This window comes from Mercenaria mercenaria, chromosome 4, assembly GCF_021730395.1.
Source record: "Mercenaria mercenaria strain notata chromosome 4, MADL_Memer_1, whole genome shotgun sequence".
NCBI classification, from domain to species: domain Eukaryota; kingdom Metazoa; phylum Mollusca; class Bivalvia; order Venerida; family Veneridae; genus Mercenaria; species Mercenaria mercenaria.
The window spans coordinates 54,247,587-54,274,093 of NC_069364.1; the positions used below are offsets into that span (position 1 = coordinate 54,247,587).

Below are 26,507 nucleotides of genomic sequence, written 5' to 3' on the forward strand. Positions count from 1 at the left end.
AAGTTGTGTTATTATCAGTGAATCAGAAACTTTACTTATACAGGTTTCAGTGAAGTACATGTGCCTTTTGAAATGAAAAAGGCGGATAGGAATAAATATTGAATTGAAAAGTTCTTTCTGTCTTGGCTGCGTTTGAGATTGAAACGTTGATAGCAAGTTTTCTTACACTTTAAGATTAAATTCCAATTGAGACTGTCAATTTATTCCGAACTTAAAAATAATCATTTATTCTAAACATGTAATGAAGATATGAATGACAAATAAACTTTTATTATCCAACTCCGTTGAGACTGAAATTAATTTGTGAACATCTGGCATAGTCATTTATATGATAACAACACAAAGAAAGCCCTGAAGGCCCTTTATCTCTCATTTTACCTATTTCTTACTTACCCAGATAACCTAGCATCTATTTCAGCTTAGATTTTATAATTACAGTAATTTTTGACCATATTTTATGTAAACCAGATGGATCATTAACCAAATTTTCAATTATTTTACCTAGTGACATAGTTTATGACATCAGGTAATTCCATTTTGTACTTGACCAAGATTTCATAATGACAAGCATTCTGAATAATTATTATAAGATTTATGATTATCAGGTTGATAAAGTTGCCTTTGAAGTTTTAGCAAAGTTTTCTTTGCTTTGACTTAATGATCTAGATTTTTTTCTTCCAAATGACCAAGTTACAAATTTATTATAGACTTCAAACAGACAAACCAAGCCTCATGATGATCAGGTAGCACATATGGCCTTCTGGGTGTTCTATGGAATTACCTAGTGATCCAGATTCTGACCTACATAACTCAGTATCGAACTATATCTAGATTTTATAGAGACGAACATTCTGAAGTTTATGCAAATCAAGTAGAGAATGAGGACTCTAGAGTGGTAACAAGGTTTCTCTATGATTCGAAGATTCTACCTAGTTGTCTGGTTAAATATATCAAGTAACCATCATTCTGATAGAGTTAAATGAAGATCAAATGGCAAACATGGCGTCTAGACAGTGAAACAATTTTTTCCATGATTTTACGCAGTGACTCAGTTTAAGACCTCGGGTAACTAAGTTTTTAACTTGAACAAGCTTTTATAGAGACAAACAGTGTGACGAAGATTTATGATTGGAAGAAGAAAATGTGGCCTCAAGAGTGTTAGCGAGGTCTTTCCATGAATTTACCTAGTGACCTAGTTTATGGCCCGGTGCAACCCAGTTTTGAACTTGATCTTTACTTCATAACGACAAACAATTTGACAAAGTTTGAAGAAGTTCAAAAAAAGCGTGGCATTTGAAGTTTTGACAACGATTGTAAATGATTTGACCTGGTGACATATTTGGACAGGTAAACCAGTGTTGAAGTTGTCCTGGATTCATAGAGACAAAATGTACTGACAAAGTTTCAAGAAGACAAAAAAATGTCTAGGAGTTTAGATAGAAAATGTGACCTTTAGAATGTTAACAAGTTTTTCTCATTAACTGACCTATTGACCTAGGTTTTTTTACCTAAAATGACACAATATTAAAATCTTCCGATATTAATTGCGGTTAGTACTATGACCAAGTTTCATTAAGACTGGGATAGAAGTGTGCCCTCCAGAGTGTTCAAAATCAAATATGTTGACGACGCATAACAACGGACGACGGGCACAGGTGATCACAGTACCTAACCCTGAGCATCGTGTGCTCAGGTGAGCGAAAATTCGTGTAAGTATTATCGGGCATTTTATACAGTTTTCAGTTTCAAGTTTATTGGCATAATCAGCAAACAATTTGCCTAAAGCTAGTTACAAACACACAATACTTGCGAAGACAAATATACATACACAAATAATATTGGTTACTTAATAAATATATCACAGTATTACAATATGCAGTTAAGAAACAGTTAAACTTTCCTGGGCATTTTTTCTTATTAACATGCATTCTTTAATATATCTAGATATTTCTGTTTGCAAACTTTTACTTTTTGCCACTTTGTAAACAAAGGTTATGAGATGACAATCTTAATCTAGAGGAACATTTTCTCAAGTCAACATCTGTAATATTATAAAATAAGATTTATAGTATTTGCATGATAAAATGGGACAAAGGGGCGTGACAAAATTTATTGACAAAATGAAAAGCCGAGAAGTTTTCGGTTTCAGCATGTTTTCAGAGTATATACAGATGTCATGTATATAGTCATCAAAAGAGAGCAAAACATTTAAGCTCAAATTTAATTTTAAATGCGTTTCCTGTTCTGTAAGGGACACTGTTGTACAAATTAACAAATTCAAGCTTATTAATGCAATCTACGGATTATTTCAAGCTGAATCGGTTTCTTTCAGGCGTAATATCAGACTCATACAATCAAACAGCTTTTTCCTTGTTCAAATTGCTGACGTCTTGCAGAAAATGTCAAGTAAGAATTTAATTGTTTAACCATGACAACTCGTAAATTTCGACATTTTTCATTTTCTTAAACAAATGATGACCTGCAGGCATACTGAGATAAGCTTTAAATTTGTGTTTTCTTTTAACAGTTTTCTTTGTACTGTAGTTTTCAACTACAGATCATTGACAGCTAATAATAAATGAAAAACGACTTAAAAATAATTTTTGAAAACACATTTACCTTAAAGGATTTTTGGGTAACAAATTGTATTTGTTTCAAAAGCCACATTTTGCCCTTGGAACCAGATTTGTGAAACAATTTTTTCGTATCTTCTCCGTCCTCCTTTGTTGAAACTTTGAGTTTATTGACATGTTGACCGTACAAGTAATACCAGAGTGAGAAGCAGTATTGCCCAGGATCCTTCTGTGGGCTGATAAGTCGTGCCTTAGTTTTCTTTCCTGCTTCGCTCGTGTCAATAAAGACGTAATAGCCCTCTAAAATATATATAATTTGTAAGTTACATCTACACAAATAATCCTTGAATAAATTTTAAATCTCCATTAAAATATGGGTATTTGCTGTCTACCTACCTACTAAAAATAATCCCATGGCCAATTCGCTAGCCATTCAAAAGGATTATTCCTGGCTACATTTATATCCCTTTAAATTAGTATATATCTGTATTCTTTCATGCATTGTTCATGTGTTCATAAGGGGATAGTTTGTCATTTACTTGCAGAGAACAAGGTAGTACTGGATTACTATTCAGAAACACTTACTGAACTATTTGACTGGGGTTACCTATTATTTAGTTGAAATACTGTTGATTCAATCAAATAAAGAAACATGATATTGAAGAAAATTATAAAGAATATAAATCTAGAAAATAACTAAACAAGAAATCGAATAATCATCTTCCAACTTAGAAAAGAAGGATCTGGAGACAGCAAAAACACTTAATTATTATTTAACATATCAGTGTCTCTTTAAGGCTGTTTAGGCATCTCTCTGCGTATATATTGATACTTGAAGTGTACAGAACTGCTTTAGAAGGTGGCATGTGGCGGCATGTGGAAAACTGTTGTTTTTAGTTAAATGGGGATACGGATACATTTTTGCTACTTTTGACATAACAGAGATAAAATATTTGCTTCAAGCGTGTTTGTATTTTACGGACTTTCAAACTCCGTGTATTTAACATAAACAGCTATGAACGGCAGGTGGCGGTCAAATAAATTATTATTGACCAGTTGTTAATAAAACAGTTATAATTGACAGTACGGTGCTACTTCAAACTGACGATAAACCGTGTATGGGGATGTGCCCCCTTTTCAAAACGAACACTTTAAAGAACATTTAAAAGTCTGGTTAAATACATAACAAAAATGAATATTTATATATGCTGCTCCTAAAACCGTCCTTGCAAAGAAATATGGAAAATGTCGTTTATTGTTGTTTATGTTTATTACACGGAGTTTTTACTGTAAGACTGATACGAGCCGAGATATTTATAACAAATCTAACACAGTTTACATGATATATATTTATCTTAATTACGAGTTAATTGATATTTTACTGTTGAAAGAAAGAAACTGTTTAATTTCCATCACATCATAATTTCCATATACCGATATCATGAAACATATATCCTGTAAAGATGAAAACACATTATTGTTCAGGACGCTCTGTTACCAAACGTTTTCATATATCAAACCCCTTATCGTTTACGTGAGTCCAACTCGAGTCGTGGTTTGTTATGAGCGGACGCATGTAGGATACTTCTACCCAAAACCTTGTTTAAGGAGGTAAGTTACCTTAACATTTGTATATGCGCATGCTTAACCGGAAGCTAACGTAACGATTTAGGACAACAAACTAAACGTGTATATTTATTCTTCTGAAAATTATTCATTAACCCGTCTCTGATCTGATGCTTAATGGTTGAATAGTGCTGAAATAATGAGTAAATTACCGCTACAAAACATTGTTGCCTTAAAATGACGTCGTCGACGTCATGACGTTGCGTGTCAGTTACCGCGCAAAGTTAATAGATTTTATCTTTAAAGTACATAATTCTCAACAATTTTTAAGTTTGAACTATTTTTAAACAGTCATTATTTTCTGAAATATTTTTGAGTCTTTTGTTGTGAATATTGATCAATATTTTGCGACTTTTATCTTATGAAATCTTATGCGGAATGTAAGAAAATAGGTATTTGTAACTGATGTTATTGGAAATATAGATGTGTGAAAGGTTACTTATTCCGGTCATTCTCAAATAAAATTTGGGCAGTTTGATTTGTTGATTTGTAATACCTATGTTTCCGTTTCCGATAATTTGGTACTTATATACTAAAAATATGCTCTAAATTGTTCAAATTTCAGCAAAAAATAGTGATCTCTTGAATTAAATCATAGTTACCATGGAAACGGTATAGGATACCATGTAAAGTGTATGGTATTCTGCTTGGAATATTACTCTAATATTCCATGTTGGTCATTAACAGAATGGCACTGAAGCCGTCGAAAAACCCGTTGTCATACATACTTTAGTTGTTTTTTTAATGAGAGAAAACGCATTACCGTGGAAATACGAACACCGCGACATATACATTTTTAGCTAATACTAATAAAATTATAAACTACTATGAACACAAGTGAAATCGAAATACACTGAAAACTGTTGAATATCCGTATTTTTCTTCTTCTTTCAATCTAAAATACCTTTTGAGGGTCATGTACTTCAAACCTGGATAAAAACTGTATTAGAAGAGACAGAGATAAACGAAATTTATTATTGTTATTGCAGCTAACACATTAAATTACACGAACTACAATTGCAGCGGTTAAATTAATTTGCATTTATCCTGTTAACCAGATATACATTTTCTTTAAACTTGTACAAAACGCTTAAGCAATCGATCATTAAAGGTATTATATTCTTTATAACAGAAATGTAGATTTTTATTTTAATTTTAAAGTAAACTTTGTTCGTCCTTGTTCCATCATCTGATTCGATTACTTTAATAGTGTACGGGAAAATGCTGTGTACCCACCGATAGATACATGTAACAGTCTAAGGTCAGTTAAAAGCTGATACATGGATTATCAAAATGTAAGCTCTACAAGATAATTCGACTTAATTTATCCTTTTTTAAAAAATTACGACCCGACTCTCACCTCTTCATAAGCCTTAATATTTATTTCTGTAAAATGTACATGTTATTGTTCTCTTGAGCTTCTTCACCTTCTCAAAATTTGCAGTTTGTTTAGGTAAATAAAAGAAATTAAATGTAAAAAAATACAGGTCACTGATTTAATATTTTTTGTACAATTTTGTCAAAGCAGGGTCTTAAAGCCTTTAGAAATGCTGCATTTTACCTCAGTTCTGAATCAAAATAAGATATTTTAGTTCCTAGCTTGCGTTCTGTCCTTACTTTCTATTGTGTGTAATAGAACTACTCATGCCTGTCATGATTAAACTTTGTCTTGAGAGTATTTAGGTTAAAAAACTTCTTTAAGTCTATCGCTATCGCGCGTGTGTGTATGCGTGCGTGTGTGTGCGTGCGTGAATAGTGCGTGCGTGCGTGTTTATAGTGTAAAGTGTAAATGCATGATGTTGGTTAGTGCAAATATGTAAATGCATAATATAATTAGTGCAAATATTACCTATCTTTATATATTCTTTTTGTGACCTGCCCTTTGTTATGTCAGCTTGTCTCTTTAAATATATATATGTCTGTCTAAATGCCATAAATAAATCTGCCTGTAAGATGTATACCTATCTTTATCTGGTCATAATATCGAAAATACATTCAAAACTCATTGTATTTTGTTGAGCTAGTTCGACATACTATATTTGACAAATTTTAAAACTGTTTTGCACTCCACCCCCTTAGGAGACTAGGGGTTGTTTTGTTTTTCTTATGGATGTCGGTTTGTCGGCCTATTCAGCCCTCTACCGGCTGAAACTTGTTTTCCAATCAGTAACTTCAAATTTCTAGGAATGATTGCTTGAAGTCTGTATCTGTAGATGAACTCCTTTTTTCATGCGCTTCATGTATTGTCAAGGTCACATTAATCGTGAGATTGAAACTTTTTTTAAGAATGCTTGGACCTACAATCATCAAAGTAAATTGCCTTATTGTCTTTGGGCATTGAATGACCCCTAATATGCTAATTATTGGCCGTTAAAATCGCACGGACACAGCTAAATAGCCTTTTCCCCGGCACTATTTGAGAGAAGCAGTGAATATCCTAAGCAAAAGAAATGCACAATACTTCTTTTACTGCCTTCTCTGAAATTGTTTATTACTATATTAGATTAAATTTTCTCAAAAAATCTAAACTCCAAAGCGTATTAGTTTATTAATTTCAGAAAGCTTGGTTTAATAATCGTACAAATAAACTCTGTGAACATTACATAAATATGGCTTGTATATAAATTTTCATTTGCAATATACTGTACTCGACCAACATTATAAATACATTTATTATATACCTAAATAAATTATGTAAAAAAATTCGCTTGCGCGCCTCGTGAGGTCCGATCTGACAAAAATCAAATCTAGCCGAATACAGCATCCAAGATTGAGCTACTATTATAAGAACCCAATGGTATGATCTCTAAAATTGTTTGTTTTGTAAAGAAATAGCATTTTCATACTAGATATGATTTGTTCGTCAGTTAATACTGGTACTAAACCTCCGATAAATGTTTTACAAACAACACATTACAGATCAAAAGCCGAGAAAAGATATTTTTTGTATCTAGCAACTGGGCATTAATTATCGTTTGAAAAATAGTAAAATTTAAACCTGAGCAGCAAAAAGCTGCAAAACACATCCAGCATTAAATAAAAAAAAACATGGTAAACTATCTTAAGCTTATTTATTATGCATAAAAAGTAAATTTCAATATTTAATAATTCAGTTACCTCCTGATGTGTGATCATACTTGGGTCCTGTGTCATTATTCGGGGTGCCTCCAGACAATCTACTCCAATCAAAGTCGTCGTCATCGTCCTGTATCCAGTTACAAAGCCCATCATCAAAATTGCAATCGATAGCTGGACAGTGAAACAAACATTCAATAAAGTTTTAAGATATAATTAATAAAGACTTTAACGATGACTATGTATTTCAACTGAATTATGTAGCGGATTGGTAGTCAGTGTTCCTAAATTTTGTTCTAGTCACTAGCAAGTACCCTATACAATTTATGGCAGAGAATATATAAGATGGAGTTCGCGACATTGCAATAAATAGTGAAACTATTTACATAGTACGTAATTCTAAGACAAATGTTATTTGACACTACAACTTACATCTTATCTCTTTGTATGTTCAGTTTATACAGTCTAGAGCGATAGTACTTAAAGTTTAAATTTAGGGTATTCATTGATCATAGATACGATATTTATCCGTCACTGCACTGCAAAGGGAGACAACCAGTATCTTCAAGAACGTTTGTGTCTCTGCTTTATTTATCTACATTCCATTAAAAGGGAATAAAACAAACAATTGTTTTACCTAGAGGTGTTCATTTTTCTGCGTAAGAAGGTGTTGTCTAGAGAAGAAACCAACAAAGTAAGCAATATCTTTATATCTAAATGTTGGAAAAACTGACCATTTTCATTTTATCCCGAAAGTATATTTATCTAGATCCAAGGTAAGAAAATGACTTGTTAAGGTGATAAAAAGTATGTAAAATGTTTTATTACAGATACTATCATGACTGTCTGAAGATATTTGTTTTACTCTGTATTTGTATTTCTATGTATATATCCGTTGTATAGACATCCGGACTGCTTTATGAGTCCTGTATAATGAAATGTTGCAATATCTTTTGAACATTTATCTCAACACTAATTAATGATGAGTTATAAATCCATAGAAACAGGAATTTAAATTGCAAGTGTCCCCTTAAAAATATGAAACTGTCGACTCGAAAATGACTGAAATCAGAAAGTTTTGAGAAATTTCCAGCAACAGTTTATCACCAGAAACATCGACTTGGGAAGGTTGACAATGGTACTAGACATTTGCGAATTAAGACGAAGTGGACTGTGGACACCTAGGACGATCGATATTTTCAGAGGGACATCTCAACATTTAAATCATATTATGAGCAGACGAAAATACCTGCCAATAATTACGACAAGGTGTGTCTTATTATCCCCTGCCGAAGCGAAGGGATATTGTTTAGGCGTTGTCTGTCCGGATGTTTGTTCGTCCGTGCGTCTGTTTGTCCGTCTGTCAGAAATTGAAAATGCTTATGATCCAAAAGTTATCAAACAGACCTATAACAATTATAAAGAAACATATGACCTTTGTTCATTCATAGAATTATTCCCATTGACCAAAAATAAAAACAATAATAATAATATATTTCAGCTAGAATCACCTAACCTCGCCTAATTATTGCTTAGCAAATGGCCTTTACTCACACGCAGAATAACCCTTTTTTACTCATTAAAACAGTGTTTTCCTGTTGATTTGATGAAAAAAAAAAGAAATTGGTTAAAATACAAAAATAAGCCGCAATCACCAAACCTCAAATATTTATTAATAAGCACATTATCTTTGCTCACACGCATCCTTCTTTATGCAGTAATAGCAGAGTTTAACCTTGATTAAGACTTGATAAAACATAGTGACTTTTGACAGTATCTAAATAACCAATTCATGGCTCTTTATGAAACTTTACACAAACGTTTATATAGATCACTATAAGGCAGTGGTACACACGTATTTTTGTCAGGATTTCTTCATTTACCAGAGCTATTGCTCTTTAATTATTTTACATGCGATGAGGTCTAACATAACAAAGCGACTTTCTCTCTATTTATGACGATATTTTACATACCAAAATTCATGACAGGAGGGATGATTTTAATTTCAGTATTGTAAATTTTCCCCATTTGGATGGGGATGTACCTCAGGCTGCATCTTATTTGGAATATATTCCGGTTTGCTAGAGCGTGAAGTCATGTCAAGGATTTTAATGAACGCAATCAGTATATTACAAATAAACTTCTTCAGCAAGGCTACCGTTATTACAAATTACGTAAATATTTTGCTAAATTTACTATCGTAATTTTGATTCAGTTTTAAAATTGAATAGTAATTTAAAGACACTTCTGCGAGAAAGTATTTCTAAACCCGTTTTTCTATGGGAATGTGGTTTACAAACTTCGTAAGATCTTGGGTCATGGTAACATTCCAACTGTATTTGGTAAAATTATGAAACGTTTTATAAAAAGAGGTTACGACCCAACTGTTTCGAGACAAACCGCATGTTTAGTGTTCAACCTGTTTACAGTTGGACACTACGCTTCCCTCTTTGTGTCTGACGGAAGAGGGGGAGGACTGTATGATAACCAGTTCTTTAAACCTACCAGGACTGAACTGTTTTGATATCTGTCCTCTGGCCTGTTTCGTCGGGCCTTTAAGGGTGTTTCTCTTGTTGCTCTGTCTTCTGAAAAGACATTGAGTACATAAGTTTTTGGGTCTTAAGGTTTGCTTTATATATATATAGACGAGCATTTTTGTGTTTTACATGCCATGCCTTTTTGTTTCCATTACATGTGTTAGAGTTTCACCTGGCAGGGATTACTTTTATCTACACTGCCCCGTATCTTTGGAACATGTTAGGGAATAGAGTGAGGTTGGGTGCGCACCATAAACCAGTTTAAGCTCCCCAGTGGTGTTTATGCCACTGACCGTTCCAAGGCACTGTCCCACTGTGTTCCTCTTTGTGAGTGATGTGCGCGTCTGCGTGCAGTGGGTTTCGTTTTGTGGAGGCTGTGTTTTTGGTACGTGACATTCCCTGTTTGGTATTTGTCTTTGTTTTTTTTTCACGCAATCAAACATAAGTATTGATCACTATAGGGCGATGGTGCATGCTTCTCTTCAGATACTGCATAAATATTGTACATTAATTGTTTTAATGATTGATCAGTTCGCAGAAAACAATATACATGTTATCCATTGATGGATCAGTGAGAAAGTTTGAAGAAACTATAGATCACTACAGTGCAGAGTTTTCCCCCTTCATTTTGTACAAATAATAGGAAACAAAAAACCGTTGGACGGTCCTTTTATACATAACTTGTGTATATCTTGGAATGAATATACTTCAAAATATACTCCCCTCATTCAGTAAACAACTTATTTAGCGAGGGATATAAATTAATTGAATTGTCTTCATATTGCAAAATATAGAATTATAAATTTGGGAATTATAGATTTAGTTTTGTCTGTCCGTCCCTCTGTCAGTCAGAAAACAATTTTTGATATATATTACAAAACTTTTGTAGTCTAACATCATTACACGTTATTGAAATGTTCTTCAGCCTTACAAGTCATGCATCTGAGACAAAGTAGTCAAGTTAAGCTAATGTGATCGCCCAGATAACCGTCCGTCGTCGTCGTCCGACTAAACAGTTTTGCTTGAACACTCCAGAGATAACAATAACTACCACTTGGTCAGAATCTGTTTCTTAACAAAATGACGGACGACATAGATAATAGGTTTGAAGATTGTGAAGTATCATTTCAATTATATATTTTCTCCTTGATAACACTGTCCCTACATTTATAAAAAGAAAAAATATGTCCTGCCTCAGTTTCATGCAGAAGTATGACATCTAGAATGTTTCCCTACGATTTAATTTACTGTCCTACCTTTTAAAATTAAATGACAAAGTTTCAAACTTGACCTAGAATTGATAAAGGCAAATATTATGACTATGTTTCATATCAAACAGGTAAACACTTTAGTCTCAAGGATGTTTACAAGACATTTTTGTTATTTGATTTTCATCCCGTTTCAGAGTTAACCTGCATTTCATAAAGGCAAATATTCTGACCCAGTTTCATAAGATCCAGCAGAAAATATTGCCTATGAAGTGTTAGGAATGTTTTATTTTCTATGATACAGCCTCGTGATCCCAAATGCATTTCAAAACTATATCTAAATGTTATAAACTTAAGTCAAATATTCTAACCAGGTTTTATAAGGATCGAAAGGAAATCACGGCCTCTAGTGTGCTAACGATGTTTTTCAACGATATTAATGTTTGACCCTAGATAATCTAGTTTCAAAAGTATCAAACTCTGACCAGGTCTTTTATATATCCAGTAAAATGGATTCTTAAGTGTTAACAAGTTTTTTCATGATTTAACCTAGTCACATAATGACGAAGTGTTTCATTATTTCATTACGATTAGACTAAAATTGCAACTTCAAGGGTGTTAATCGTGAAATTGTGAACGACGGACGACGACGGACGACACAGTGCTTTCGCAATAATATATACTTCCATCTTAGGTGCGCAACTCCTAATGTGGAATAACATTCCAAAACAATTTCATGCCGGTCATTCGATATTTTTTGCAACGGTAGTTAAATACTTTTATATAGGTATACCAATTTTTTTTCTCTGACGGACAGACAAACAGATGAAGCCAACTCTACATCCCCATACCGCGTAGAGGTGGCATAATAAACCAGATATATCAACGTGCGCGCATTTTCCCACCGCACGTAATATAATAATGTTGAGATGGCCCCCGTGAAAAATCTATCGGCTTAGGTGTTCACACTCCACTTCGTCTTAATTCGCAAATGTCTAATAGAGATTTTCAACTTACTTCGACGCGGACTGTGGACAGCGGACTGCGTACTTACAGTAGGGGTTTTCTCAAAATATTTAAAGGTTCGCAAAAAAGAAAACATGCCTATGATATATATGTTTCTTTTACCTATATGTGTAGTAACTGTTGCCTTCGCTGTAGAAATTAATGTATTGTGATATAATTATCTGTTAATACAATACATACGTTTGAAAATATATGGATAGTGAACAGGCTACATTTAACACACGGAATCGCAATTTTCAGATGTCAATATTCTATTACTATATAGAAAATTTTAATTCATGACATATTTTAACAAATCGGCTCGATAAATGTCTACATGTAAGATGCCTCTAGATTCAGCTAAATTCTCTTTCGCATTATACTTGCCTTTAGCAGGTTCTTCATGTGTCTTTAGCATTTTGTTTTGATATTTTGAGGGGGCCTCCGTGGCCGAGTGGTTAAGGTCGCTGACTTCAAATAATCACCTTCCCCTCATCCATGCGCGGATCCAGAGGGGGGTGGGGACCGGGGGTCCGGACGCCCTCTGGAAAATCCTTAAAAACGGAAAGGAGACCAGAAGGAAAGATTATATTTTTCGAAAAAGGCAACATTAGAAACGCATTCAAAGTATATGCGGCTTCTGCTACATACGACCACGACATAATTCGTATTTATGTTATTTATCTAACAGAAAATAAGAATTTTACCTTTAAGAAAATTTGATTTTATCATTTTCCCCAAATTTATCAGGTTAGCCCATAAAACTGTGAAAATAAGGGGTATATATTGTATATAAAATTGCAGTGAAAAGGTGTCTTAAATGCTACGAAAATGCCCAAGAATGCAGAAAATGAAGCGCTAAATTTCAAGGGGGGTGGGGGGGGGAGGAGGGGAGGGGGGCGGAACCCCTCTGAGAAAATTGGCTGGATCATCGCATGTCATCAATGTGGGTTCGAGCCTCACTCGGGGCGTTGAATTCTTCATGTGAGGAAGCCATCCAGCTGGCTTACGAAAGGTCGGTGGTTCTACCCAGCTCGTGATGAAATAATGCACGGAGGGGCACCTGGGGTCTTCCTCCACCATCAAAGCTGGAAAGTCGCGATATGACCTATAATTGTGTCGGTGCGACGTTAAACCCAACAAATAAAATAAATGATATTTTGAGACATTTTCTGGCGTTAGTTAGTCCGCACGACTCAAACGACACATGTGAAGTTTCGAACCCACTGTACTACTATATACGAAAATACTTTACCTTAATATGTTCATGCATTAAACAAATATAACTTGAAACATGGATTTGAAGACAACGGCGATTCCTGCCTTTAATTTGTATCCCTCCATAGGGATTCCTAGACTTGTTTTTTCCTAGCAACAAAATAAGAAACAAACGCAGTACAAAATTTTATTGTGAAAAAATAAACATTCTGAATAAAATGAACGTCCGTTTAATTTTTGCATAGTATAAGTACTGTGTTCTCGTAGACTTTTGTACGAAAAAGGTCATTGTTTTTCATTAATTTTGATAATTGTATCTAAGTTTTCATAAAATAGAAGTTTTAATGAAATATCTTGAATAATTTAGTTCAACACTGTCTAAACACTCATACATGTATCTTTCATCCCCGTCGAAACGATATCCGATAAATTAACATAATTTAGCGAAAACATCCTGAATTATTTATGTATCAGCATGAAAAAGGAAATAACCACTTCGTATTTTCATAATCTGATATCAGAATTGCATGTTAAAATTTAAGTTTTAAATTCATGACTATTTTCAAGTGACTATTCAGTCTCAACCGGAATTTAATCTTTATGTACCATTAAAACTAGCTGTCAAAATTTTAATCTAAAACCCAGCTGAGACAGAAAATTGCTTTTTGAACACTGGGCCCGGGAAGCGTCCAAGGTCAAAATTCCAGTCATATTCCAAAAATGTTTTATGGCTAGTACATGCATAGAATTGTCAACGAAATTATATTTTTGGCTTAGCTAACTCAAATGACACCATTTGAGTAATTCTATATGGTAATTTGATACAACCAGCTTAGTAGTGGAGACTAGCCTTTTATCATTATTTACCAAAATCATTTTTTCTAACACGTGCATATATGGTATGCGTAGATACTCTGCTTCAGAAATAATAAATAATAAAAAATCATAATGTAGCCATCATGTATATAATGATAAGGTGACCGGGAAAACTGAATGAATTCAGTACCGTATAAAAGGTTTAAAATGGTTATAATGTATAATACCACGTGCGACATTTTTACCGCGGTGCATTAAAATGTCACGCATTGTATCGTGCATATTCAAAATTGTGCGTCGTACAATAGCATTACAGCGACTCAAGTGCAATAGTACGAAGCTCCATGTTTCCAAAATCACTATATACATTCTTTGATACCAAATATTCAACTAAGTATTAACTTGTAACACATGTTGTTTTGATTCCCTAGGAATAGGCGTCGCCTGATCTAAAATAGGTGAACCTCTTACGGCGCAGGGGAAGAGTGTCTGTCTCCTCACAAGGTGATTATTGGTTCAGATCCTGGATTATATGGTATGTTGATCGTTGAATCAACAGCCGTTTTCACTGCTAGTAAATACTGGCTAGAACCTCACAAAATTGACAACAAGCATATAAATAAGTTGCTGCGCTTCAAATAATAACACAAGTTTGCGATGTCTTGTTTATAAAAACGGTAGTCGAAAGATTTGACTGAATAGATACATTAACCAGAAAAGGGTATAAAAGGTAAAAGGATATTTTTTTAAAAAATTGCCCACGCTGTTAAGAATGCTTGTAAGACAACATAATATTATATTGATAATTCATATATGCAATAAAACGGAAATTAATAAATCTTATAACTGTCTTTTCTCAGATATTTTAAATGGAAACAGTATTATGGCATTAGAACCGGATGCTAAATATGCCACTGTTCAGTTATGCATAACAAACTTATATACAGTTTGAGAAAACCCCTAAAGTAAGTCCGCAGTCCGTGGTCCGCAGTACGCGTCGAAGTAAGCTGAAAATCTCTAATAGGAGGCCTGAATATCTCACAAAACCATTTAATTATTTACCTGTATATGCTACAGGTAAGGACTGATAAATCACTTCTCTGAATGACGCAACAGGATTGAATGTACTGCATTAAACAAGAAAACAAAAAACAAAAGAAAACAAAAAACATCTACCACCTACATAACTAGTAACGTGTGCATAAAACTTGCGGTAATAAATTATGTAAAGGGAAGTATTATTGTGGTTTACATTTTAAACTTATTTGCTAATATCAAAAACACAATCTTGTAAACATCTTACTAAGACGCTCTTAATTTTTTGCAAACTTCTCAAAAAATCTCTAATTAACATTACTCTGCTAGAAGCGCGTTCTTGGAAAAAAAATATAACAAAATAGTAGTAGGTTCAGTTTGATAAGTCCTATACCTTAACACAGACCTCAGTGTAATTATGTTATGCAGATAAATTGAATCATATCTGTAATCATAAAAGACCATCTTGAAAGCCTTTGATTCCCATAGGAAGGCAAGTCATAATCTATAATTATGATTTACATTAAGTGGCCTCCGGATCGTATGACAACAAAAAATAGAGAAAGATTTTAGGTTTCAGGGAATTAATGCTATATTTCTTAAGAAAGCGTTGAAAAAATAATTAATGACAGGTTATATGTTTTGTTAACACATGACAATCAGTTTTGTTTTCTTTTTTGACATAAAAAGTTGAAAAGCATTTGTAACGGAATACTCAGGGTAAACTGCCTTAATTATAAATAATTATATTTAACGATCGTTAAATACGTATATTCCTTCGTGGTGTATTGGTAGAGATTTATTGTTTATTGTCGATTTGATTCGGCATTTGTAAGTAAATTTAGAAACAAAAACTCATATTCTTATGACCATGATATGACCAAACTTCAATTTCAAGGAAAGAGCATTTTAAGCCAAAATATTGAGGTCAGTTCCTTTAAACTTAATATAAAGTTAATTTATACTAATTTGTTTAGGCTCGATAGCAGTGAAAGCTTCAAGCTTATTTTAACCTCCATTGCGTCTGCTTTCTGAAGTAAAAACAGAACTTATGTCATGAGAAGGTGTGGTCGTGACCTCAGTGGCAATCAAACGTCCTGAGTTGAGCGGCTGACACCTGAACCACTAGAGCACAAATTTAAAGCATCTAACTTTAAACTATTAAACTATTCTTAGCTAAACTTACCTAAAAATCTATCGTAGTTAAATAAGAAAAACGCAAATATCATATATCTTTAATTTCCCATATCGCTACTGATGTTTATGGTTTACCGGTAAGTAAAAATACACCCGAGGCCTGCAAAGGCATATTACATTTCATTAAGGTATGACCCATGTAATAGTGTACCTCCTTTTGAAGAGTATTCACTTCCTACAATAAACATACTTTGACTTAAATCTTTCAGGCGGCATAGGTTCAAGCCCCACTAGCACCAAATTTTTCCCCTTATATTCCTTTGTTTAGTAAGTTTCTACATTTTTTCAAGACTTATTATTGATTTATTGTATAAAAGTGTTTTGTTATTTTTTCATTTGATAAGTAATTTCTTGCTGTTCAAAGTGAATTTACCTCTGAAACAGAAGGGGCAGAGTTAAATATCTTATATCTCTAAAATACTGAGTTACATGCGGTAAAAGTTCTCTATTTTGCCTTTACTCTTTAGATTACAAATTGTGGAAGAAATGTAGATAGGTTTTAATTCTACCCCAAGGTTATTTTTGAATGACGTGAGCAAAATTTAAAGCAGTCCCACTGGACTCGACCTTAATTTTTCAACGTTGGAGTTAGAATTCTGTCTCATTAAATCCTTTTACTTGAGTCACCCTAGCAAAGTTTTATTTTGTGTTTTATAATTGTTTACCAATAGTTTGACGTTTGTTTCATCAAAATTAATGGTATGATGAACTCTCTGCATTTGAAATATTCACCATTAGGTGGGTTATATCTTAACATTTGTAAAACTATGGTGGCTGATTTATGTCATTGTGTTATTTCGTTCTGTCGCAGCGACAAAATGACAAACGTCATTTTATCTTCCCACCGACAGTCCGCCGAATGTCGCCTCGCCAAATGTCGCCCTGCCCAATAACGACCCGCCGGACGTCGTTATGGCATCCCGACAGACGTCGCCCCGCCGAATGTCGCCCCGCCGAAAGTCGCCCCGCCAAACGTCGACCCGCCGAACGTCGCCCCATCAAATGTCACCACGCCAAAAAAGTCACCCCGCCGAAAGTCGCCCCACCGGGCGTCGCCCCGCCGAATGTTGTCTTTTGCGGAATGACATTGTAGTATTAATTAAATTAGAGATAAAAGTTAGTAAGTTTTGTCACGTAATTATGTATTTGTTAGTCCCATTTGAAGTTTTACACGTAATTATGTATTTGTTAGTCCCCTTAGAAGTTTATTTTACTAGAGGAAATTGCTCACTCTTATCCCCATCCTCAACCCCACCCCAACTTTCAATTCATCTGTGAGTCTAGCAGTTAAACTTTTAAATTACAAGTTTTTTATGACATATAGACAGGGAGCAATAGGCGCGCGTGCGTGCGCCTGCCCGCTCATCCGTCCTTCTAATTTTTGTTGTCGTACATTCGGAAAATAGTATACGTTCGCCTCAGTGAGATTCTTGCGAGCATAAACCTTGTCCAACCCTCTCAGCCAAGTGTGACATTGACCTTTCAAATAGAGATCTTATGTTTGCTCGCGAAAATCCGTCTCACTGAGACAAGCATAAAGAAGTTTCCAAATGTACGGCAAATTTGTAATCTAGACAATAATAAGACGGACGGACGGAGGCAAGGACGGACGCACGGACCGGACGGACATACGCGTATTGCTTTTTACCTATACGTCATAAATAAGCTTGTTATTTAAAAAGTTACACATCGCGTCACTGCTGAATTCACTGATAGATTGAAGGTTATGGGTGGAGGTCAGTGGGGTTTGGGGGAGGGGGGTGTTGTAGGGCGAGCAATTTCCTCAAGTAAGTGTGACAGAGAACGCTCAAGATAAAACCGGAGTTTTTTTCCATTCGGCGACTATTGAGTGCTGACAACTTAATTTATGACATGAAATCGTTTATGTTATTACAATCAAGACTGATAATATTTAGAGTTTATAGTAATAAAACTTTATTACTAGGCCTTGAAATAAGTTCTAAAATCTATATTTAGAAAACAAGGATTATTATGCTGAACTTCACTAAGGACTATTTCTTATATTCTCTAAATGATATGGACAATGAGTAACAGAGCTGTCACATTATATAGCTAGATCCGTTGCAGAGAAAAAATCCTTACCTTATGTGAAACCGACATAAAATGAGCCGAAAGCATTTTCCTTCAATAAAAACAACATTCTATCTTTATGTTTCTACCAACATACCAAATATATATATCCACAATGGAGTTTAAAGCAGCATGCCTCTAGATTTGGCTAAAAATAATCTTTCTTTCAGATTGAAGTTTTGGTCATATTATGAACATTAGAATATGAATTTTTGTTTCTAAAATATTTTAAAAATTCCAAATCAAGAAAAAAAGATGACCGCGGCGGGAGTCGAACCCCGGACCGCCGCGGCAATAAAGACATTTTCCCGTCGTCGTAACCAATAGCGCTATAGCTGAAGTAGTGAATAATGACTTCAAAATATAGATATTTATAATCGAGACAGTTTATCTGGAGTAAAAGCGTGACAAACGCTTTTCGATTTTCATCCTAAAAAGTAGTAAAAACAGCAAACTCTCATGTGTTTCCATAACATAAAGTTTGTCAGTAATTAAGTTAAAGCCTTCTTAAGAAATATAGTATTTATTATTTTTTTTATTTATTTTAAGATATCTAAAATAAATAATATTTTTGTTGTCGAACGATCTGGGGGCATGCTGCATTAAATATCTGGCCCTTACACATGCCCATCCGTGCCATTTTCAAGCGAAAATATGTGTGCTATAACCTGTCCGTTATTACGCGACAAAACCATGTTCCCATGCTGGTTCCTTTACCTCCTATAGACATATGAGAAACCTTTTTCATCAAGTTGCTTCATTTGTGCAGTTTTGTTAAACACTTTATGAAGCTTCATGAAGAAATTTTCAGGTTAAACAAAACATAAGGCCATCTCGAAGAGTTAATTTTAGACACGTCGTTCATTATTTTTATTGTATTTTCGCAATATCTAGAGTAATTCCCGTTAGTTAGTGTTTGGATTCTGAATATGATTTGTTCAGAAAAAAAATCAAGAACAACGTCTTTTAATTTAACACTTTTTTTAAATTTCTGAGACAAAAAATAATGTACGCTCAAGACTTACGTACAAGACAGTTAGTTACAGCTGTCCAATTCAGTTATTTTTTTATTCGAAGGAAAAAATAATCTCAAAATTAATATCAACGCTTAGTGTTGCATTACAATGCCTTATAGTTCAAACATATTTCTTAACCAATGACAAGTGAAGGATTTTCAAAAATGTAACAAACTTATTTTCATATTATTTCATAACGGAAAAAAAATGATTCACTTTTATCGCGAAAATTAATGGGAATTCATAGATGCGCCTACTTTGATTCAACAACATTCAAGGAGGCGGAACAATTTCCAAATACAGGGAGTGCTAATAAAATTAAAATTACTTTTAAATAAACATATACCCCCTCGATCATGAGTAAAGATTAACCTAGCGAATGAAATCCAAGAAACTGAAGAAGGCGCTGTTTAGTTTACTTTGTTTTTAACATTTCACTACGATGAAACGGGGCGTTTCGAGTATAAGTCGATTATATTCATTCTAACGCATTAAGTTTTGCCTTCACTACCTGCGCTCGGTTTTGGCCAACTTAATTGCATTAGAATGTCAATAAATGATCTATAACCTATACTTCTTACATCATTTGCAACAGATCTGTGATTATTAAAACTGTTGTGTCTTCCAGCAGAATCTTTTAGGGCTCTTTAGAATTGCATCAACATTAAAATTATGTGACCTGACTCAAGGATCTTATGTGTACAGTGTCCATCCTCAAGTGAAAAAATGTTGTTATTGATAATAAATAAAATAACAAAAAAAACAATGAAATCATGAAACGAAAATTTTATGCATCCATTGTATTTATCCGCATATATTCAATGTATAATAAATAATAAAAAATACAACTTTACCAAAGGTTTCATGAAACGTTGTACTTTCTTTCTTATGGATTTTTGCTGACATTATGATATTTTTAATGGGGGAAGTATCTAATCTGGTTTCCTCTTCAAAATGCAAAATGTCACTAGGAAAACTGACTGCCGGTATTGTGTTTTTTCTTTTTGATGGAAGTCTTGACTAGAAGAAAAGTGGACCTTTTTATTTTGTACACTGGTCATGTCTAAAAAAACTAAAAAGTTCACTTAAAGTTATAATACTGGCCAGCGAAGATTACGTAGCGATTTTCTTTGGAAGGTCATTTTTCTACAGCAAAGCATAAAACATCCGTTCACGAAGACATTGACTGGATAAAGTTACCTGTAAATTGACAGATTCCACCGATGGAGGCGGATATAAAAAATGTTACTTTCGGTTTCAGTGACACAACCGCCATCATTCGGATACGTCCGTGACTACGCTAAAGGAAGTGGGCTAATCGTACGGTCCCGTATGAATAGTGAAACAAACCGCAGGTGGTTATTCGTACGGCTGTTTTGTATTACATTGTACTGAAGTCATTCAACTGATATGTTTTCAACCGATTTATTTACTTTTCTTTAATTTTCAGTCGCACATAAACAGGAAATGATTTCGAATATATAGAAAAAGGCTAATTTTATGTCTGCATGCAATATTGTTGTCATCGTATGAGACATATGCAGTAAGTGTGAAAAATAAAAATGTCATCTATAGAAGTTCACATCATCGTTTGAGTATCATGTAATATGCTTACTTTTTCTTTCATATTTCGGTTGATAAGACTATAACTAATTATTGACAATAATAAGTCTTCTCTCTCTCTCTCTGTCTCTCTGTCTCTCTCTCTCTCTCACTGAAAGACGCTGCTAAATATCTGAGCGTAAAACAAAGTAAATAAATGTACACAATGTATCTCATTTGGTCAGAATATGTTGATAACATCACATCAAAAGCAAAGAATTCACTTAGATTCATCAGAAGGGGAATAAACAAAAAACAAGAACAAAAAAAACAGCTTACAACACAATGTCCGCCCACACCTTAAACACCTTAAACACTGCTCCTCTATAAAAATGAGACTAACAGTTACATGTCTTCACTTGGTATCAGCAGTGTTCCACAAGACTGGAAGACGGCTATCGTTGTCCCTGTATACATAAAGGGCCCACGAAGCAAAGCCAGCAATCACAAACCTATTCCCTTACTTGCAATTGCTTAATTCCAACTGATAGGGCATGTTTTAGTATCCAATATTATTAATCATCTAGATAATAAAATTTGCTTAATTCCTTCCAACATAGCTTCCGCTCAAAACACAGTTGTGAATCTCATTTTTTATTAAATTTTAGTCAAGAATTTTTTATTACCTTGAAGCTAGTAAATAGACAGATCTAACAGTAATGGACTTTATCAAATCGTTTGTCAAAGTCGATCACAATCGTCTGGTCTATTATTATTATTATTATACCAGATTTATATAGCGCCCTTTTCATTATCAATTTCACGTTCAAATGCGCTTTACATAGTTCAAATGCAGCCACACAGGGCGCATAACTCATCCTCTATTAGTACAGACACAGAGCGATATGACCACAGGGACAGAGTGAGACAAAGCCCCCCTGACAGAGAGATCAGAAATCAGATACCTTTAAATACAGTACGAACACAAAAGGTCTTCAATCAGATATGCCACATTTCGTATCAAGGGTACCGCAAGGGTATGTCCTTAGGCCTTGCCTTTTCTTAACATGTCCGTCACCTGCCAGGCTCACTTAAAAGCACCGTAAGACTCGTTGTTGATGATACAGTAGTTTATCTCACTATAAATATCATGCATGATTGTGAGACTCTCTAGCAGTACCTCCATAAATTAGAGCTGTGGAAAAAGACCCGGTCAAAGGAGTTGAATTCCGATAATGCGAAGTGATTAGGGTATATAAAAAGAAATAAAAAAAAAACATTGCTTTTCGCTATAAGCTACATATCCATGAATTTAAAACTATAAAAATGCTTAATATTTAGGCGAATCAGCAGTGTTAGATCACAAAAAAAGACCCTAAAATACATGAAAAGAAATGATCAAACAAATGATAAATATACAAATTTAAGAAACTCCGTATAAAACATGTCCAACCATAATTGGAAAATTGCTCAGCTGTTTGGCATTCAACAATCTCTAACACATGAAATTGAAAGATTAAGAAAGGCTGCCGCCAGATATGTTCAAATCAAGTATGTCTGTAGATGAAGCATCACAGAAATGTTAACTGTACTGGCAAATGTTAAAACAAAGAGAAATTTCACATCCTTGCATCCCTGATTCTTTTATATAAAATCCGTCATTCGTCCATTGTTTTTTTGTAGATCAGTATTGGCTAGACTCTCAGGACCTTCACTTTTATATTCCCTTCTCTCGCACCCATTATCAAGAGAACTCATTTTTCCCCCAAGAACCATTACTCTGAAACAACCTACCACATCATGTTAAATCTAGTGCTACTCTTAAAGAGTTCAGGAGTGTTGTATATTGAATGAGTTATATGTGAATATATTTAGAATGTTATAATGCGCATGCTCAGTATCATATAGCCGGTAGTCAGTAAAATTTAGAACTATCAACACGTGTTTGTGTTCTCTTTCTAGCACACAATCTGTGGCTAAATTAGATCTATAACATAATAAACACCAAATACAACAAGGAATGGCCTAGATTGTTCAAACCTGAAATATCTGTTTTATCACCTTTTAACCTGTAACTTGTAATATAATAGTGCTGATTTTAATATTGCACACTAATTTGTGTTTTCAATGAAGGCTGGATCTAGGTGCTAGGAGGCGTGGGCAGTGTTGCATTTTCCATTACTGCTCATGAACAGACTCAATCAACCCGAGTCTACAATTTTCACTGTTTGTATTGTTCTCGGTGCTTCCAAGGGATCTACTTTTCAGATTATATTAATCATCGGTGTCGACCAGACAGTCACCTCCCAGTCACAGTCAGTCATTGACAATGGGGACTATCTAGTTCTGGCTAACATAACTTAACTGACACTGTTTTTATTTTCTGATGGTCACATTCATTTAGTTATGGCGAAACCCCATTTTTTAACTAACTAGTATCAAACCGCAACATCTCGCACAGTCTCTCGTGAGAAACTCATGATGTCATGCAACAGTTCAGAGCACGTGGTTATTCTTGAAAATCAGTATCAAAATTTGACCTATTTATGAATTTATATAATCACATAAAATCTATAAAACAACATACAATTTCTCAGAAAATGTCAATAAATAACGATTATCTACAGCCTATTGGTTTTCAAAATGAAGAGTACCCTGAGAGGCGACAACTGAATGACGGACAAAATATTGCAGACAGGGATACCAATTTGAAACTTGTGTTCAAATTATGTTACATGGATTATTTATGTCAGATCAAAAGGAAAATTGAATAGAAATATTGTATAGTAAAAGGTGAGTCCATTGCATTTGATAAAATTATAGCACGACAGACTTCTGGAACGAAGGTGTTAGGTGTCAGTACGGGATTCATTTTAGCTCAGAGATCCGTAACAGCATATTATATAAACATCTTTGATCTGAACTTTTAGCTAGGGACTACTGTGCAGATGTAGACAAATTGATTGTGAAACGTACGGGACCGTAATACGAGCCACGCTAAATGATTGTTCGTACGGGACCGTACAAAGAGCCACGCTAATCTATTTTAAGAAACAAAACAACAACATATCTAGCACATTCGTATCGCATTTTCTGGTAAACTGCCTTTCCTTTTATTTAACAACAGGCTAAATTTTATAGCATTAATGCATTTTTTGTAGAAATGGCATCGAAAAGCAAAATATTTGTAAATTTCTGCATTTATCCGCCGTTTTACACAAAATCCTATCACGGCCGACCAGCCATTGTTGTTTTCGACGTGTTTAAATTTTTGTCACGTGACACTGTCTTCGTTGGTTTACGGAATTCGGCGAAGCCTGACGAGTGAATTAGTGTAAAGCTGGTCATTAAATATTTCATGGTTTTATATCCATTCGTATCTCAACAATATTTGGCCATCCAAGTCTAACTAACGGGCGAATTTGTTCATTAGACTGTCTTCTACAAATCTACAAAGTTATTTGCTTTATTTTAACGGTGATTTTTACCAGTATTACAACTTTAAACCTTTTAAATAGTGTCTTGCGTAATTGTGAAGAATATCTATTTCATTTATAAAATCCGAAAAGGCACTGTAGATATTAAACTAGCAACGTCCTGCAAAACAAATGATTTCTGTGTAAAACTTGAGGTTAAAATTACAGTTAACCTTATCAAGAAGGAAGTAGCATCATGCTTTAATTATTCATACGTGTTTATCATAACGAAAAATCATAAACAACCGTTTAAATAACTTTGACCCTATTAAGGGACATCTCTATTGTCAGTATTGTCCGTAAGTATTGACCTGGCACTCATTAACCTTCGCCAATATTTTCGGGCGTTTTCGTTTATTTATGCAATATTATAGTCCTGAAAGTATCTACATTACTAAAGTAACATGTAAAGTTAAACGATGATATGGTGGCGTAGAGGTAAGGTGTCTGACTTCCACGCACGTTACCATGGGTTCGAAATCTCTAACTGAATATATCTTTTTTTTTAATTTAATATATAGTAATGTTATCGTTTACATTATTTTATGTATCATATTTCATGAATTTTAATTGTTTTCAGTATTTATTTTCTGGAACGCTGGTGACAGATAATTTGTCTTTTTATCTAAGGTACTTTTAAAACAATTTTATTCCACATTTATACAATGGGTAAACATGATTACTCTTAATAAATGACCCATAAATATCACGATACGTTTGATCAAATGAGTAGTAAGTCTGCGTTATAAAATTTTGGGGAAAAAATGGTCAGACGTAGGACTCGAACCCACAATCCTGATATTGGCAGGTAAACGCTTTGCCCGCATAGCTGCCTGCACACGTGACAGTATATCTATAAAGAACGATATATGTAATATTTAGTTAAATCGCTATTTATGTTCGGACACCGAAAATTAATTTACGGAAATATACGGAATATTCATGAGTGTCAGGTCAATACTTACGGACAATACATTGATTATATTGAAATTTTCTCAAGTTGTGCAACATGTGTATCATTAATTTTACCGTGTTCGTGATTTTGTTCCTACAAACATCGTGTCAACCTCATTCAAATAGCAAATTATAACAATTATAGGAAAAATGAATATTTCGCAAAAATGCGTTGACAGTAATGCGAGCAAAATAAATTTCAATATATTTTGCATATACCTAGCTCTTCGACGTTTGTCTTTTTCCAAGTGATCAGTTTATCGATTTCAGAACACAGAAGTACTCACTCACGGACATTCTTAATAATATACTGTAATGATTATAAATAACTAGTTGAATATAAATGCCTTTAAACTCCTTCTACTCATTTTATTTAGAAATACGAAACTGTTTCCTGAATTTAATGCAGAAAGAAATTCCATCGTTGAGAGAAAATTAAACGCGTTTGTTAAATTAAAATGGTTCTAGGTCAGAACTTAAATTCAAAATAACTAATAAATACACAGATATAAGTATAAAATCATGTTTATATAGAATGAAACATATCACAAACACTTGTTCAACGGCAAGTCAAATCACTACAGTTTCATCATTCTAATGTTTTATACAAATCTGAACACTAAATAGCGAACAATTGATATTAAGCTAAGTATTAAAATAATCACCGAACTTTGTGAAATATTTGTGAAAGATCGAACTTACCTAGTAATTCATTGCAGGTAAATAATAAAAGCACAAATATCATACGCTCTAAATTTTCCATATCACAGTTTGTACAAGGAAGTGAAATTATAGCTATCGCACAATTGACTGCTTTACGGCGTTTTAAAACATTATTTTATATGGTTGAACTAACTCGAAAATATGTAAAGTTTAACAATCTATAAATCGTGCTTGATTTAGTCGAGTTTGTTTTGTTCGGGTAGTCAGGTATTAACGTAGAGCATAACGTATTTTTCACATTAACAGATTGTGTTTAATAAAGCCCGCGACAACGCTGTAGACACAGATTTAAACAAAAAGGTTCGAATATGTCACTGATTTCTTTTTCTTTTATTTTGATTTCAAATTATTTTAATTTACAGTATTTTTTTAGTTTTAATCGTTATACAATTACATTAATTCTTGCATTAAAACT

At 33.9% G+C, this 26,507-nt stretch overlaps 1 protein-coding gene across 1 annotated transcript in view; it reads right to left on the reverse strand.

Moving 5' to 3' along the window:
- Positions 1 to 26,288, reverse strand: part of LOC123551743 (uncharacterized) — a 133,599-nt gene extending 107,311 nt beyond the window's left edge. The window contains exon 1 of the mRNA XM_053541274.1: positions 26,072 to 26,288. Coding sequence (XP_053397249.1) covers positions 26,072 to 26,132 — 61 coding nt within the window. The 5' untranslated portion in view covers positions 26,133 to 26,288. The remainder of the gene's footprint in view (positions 1 to 26,071) is intronic.
- Positions 26,289 to 26,507: the final 219 nt, after the last annotated feature.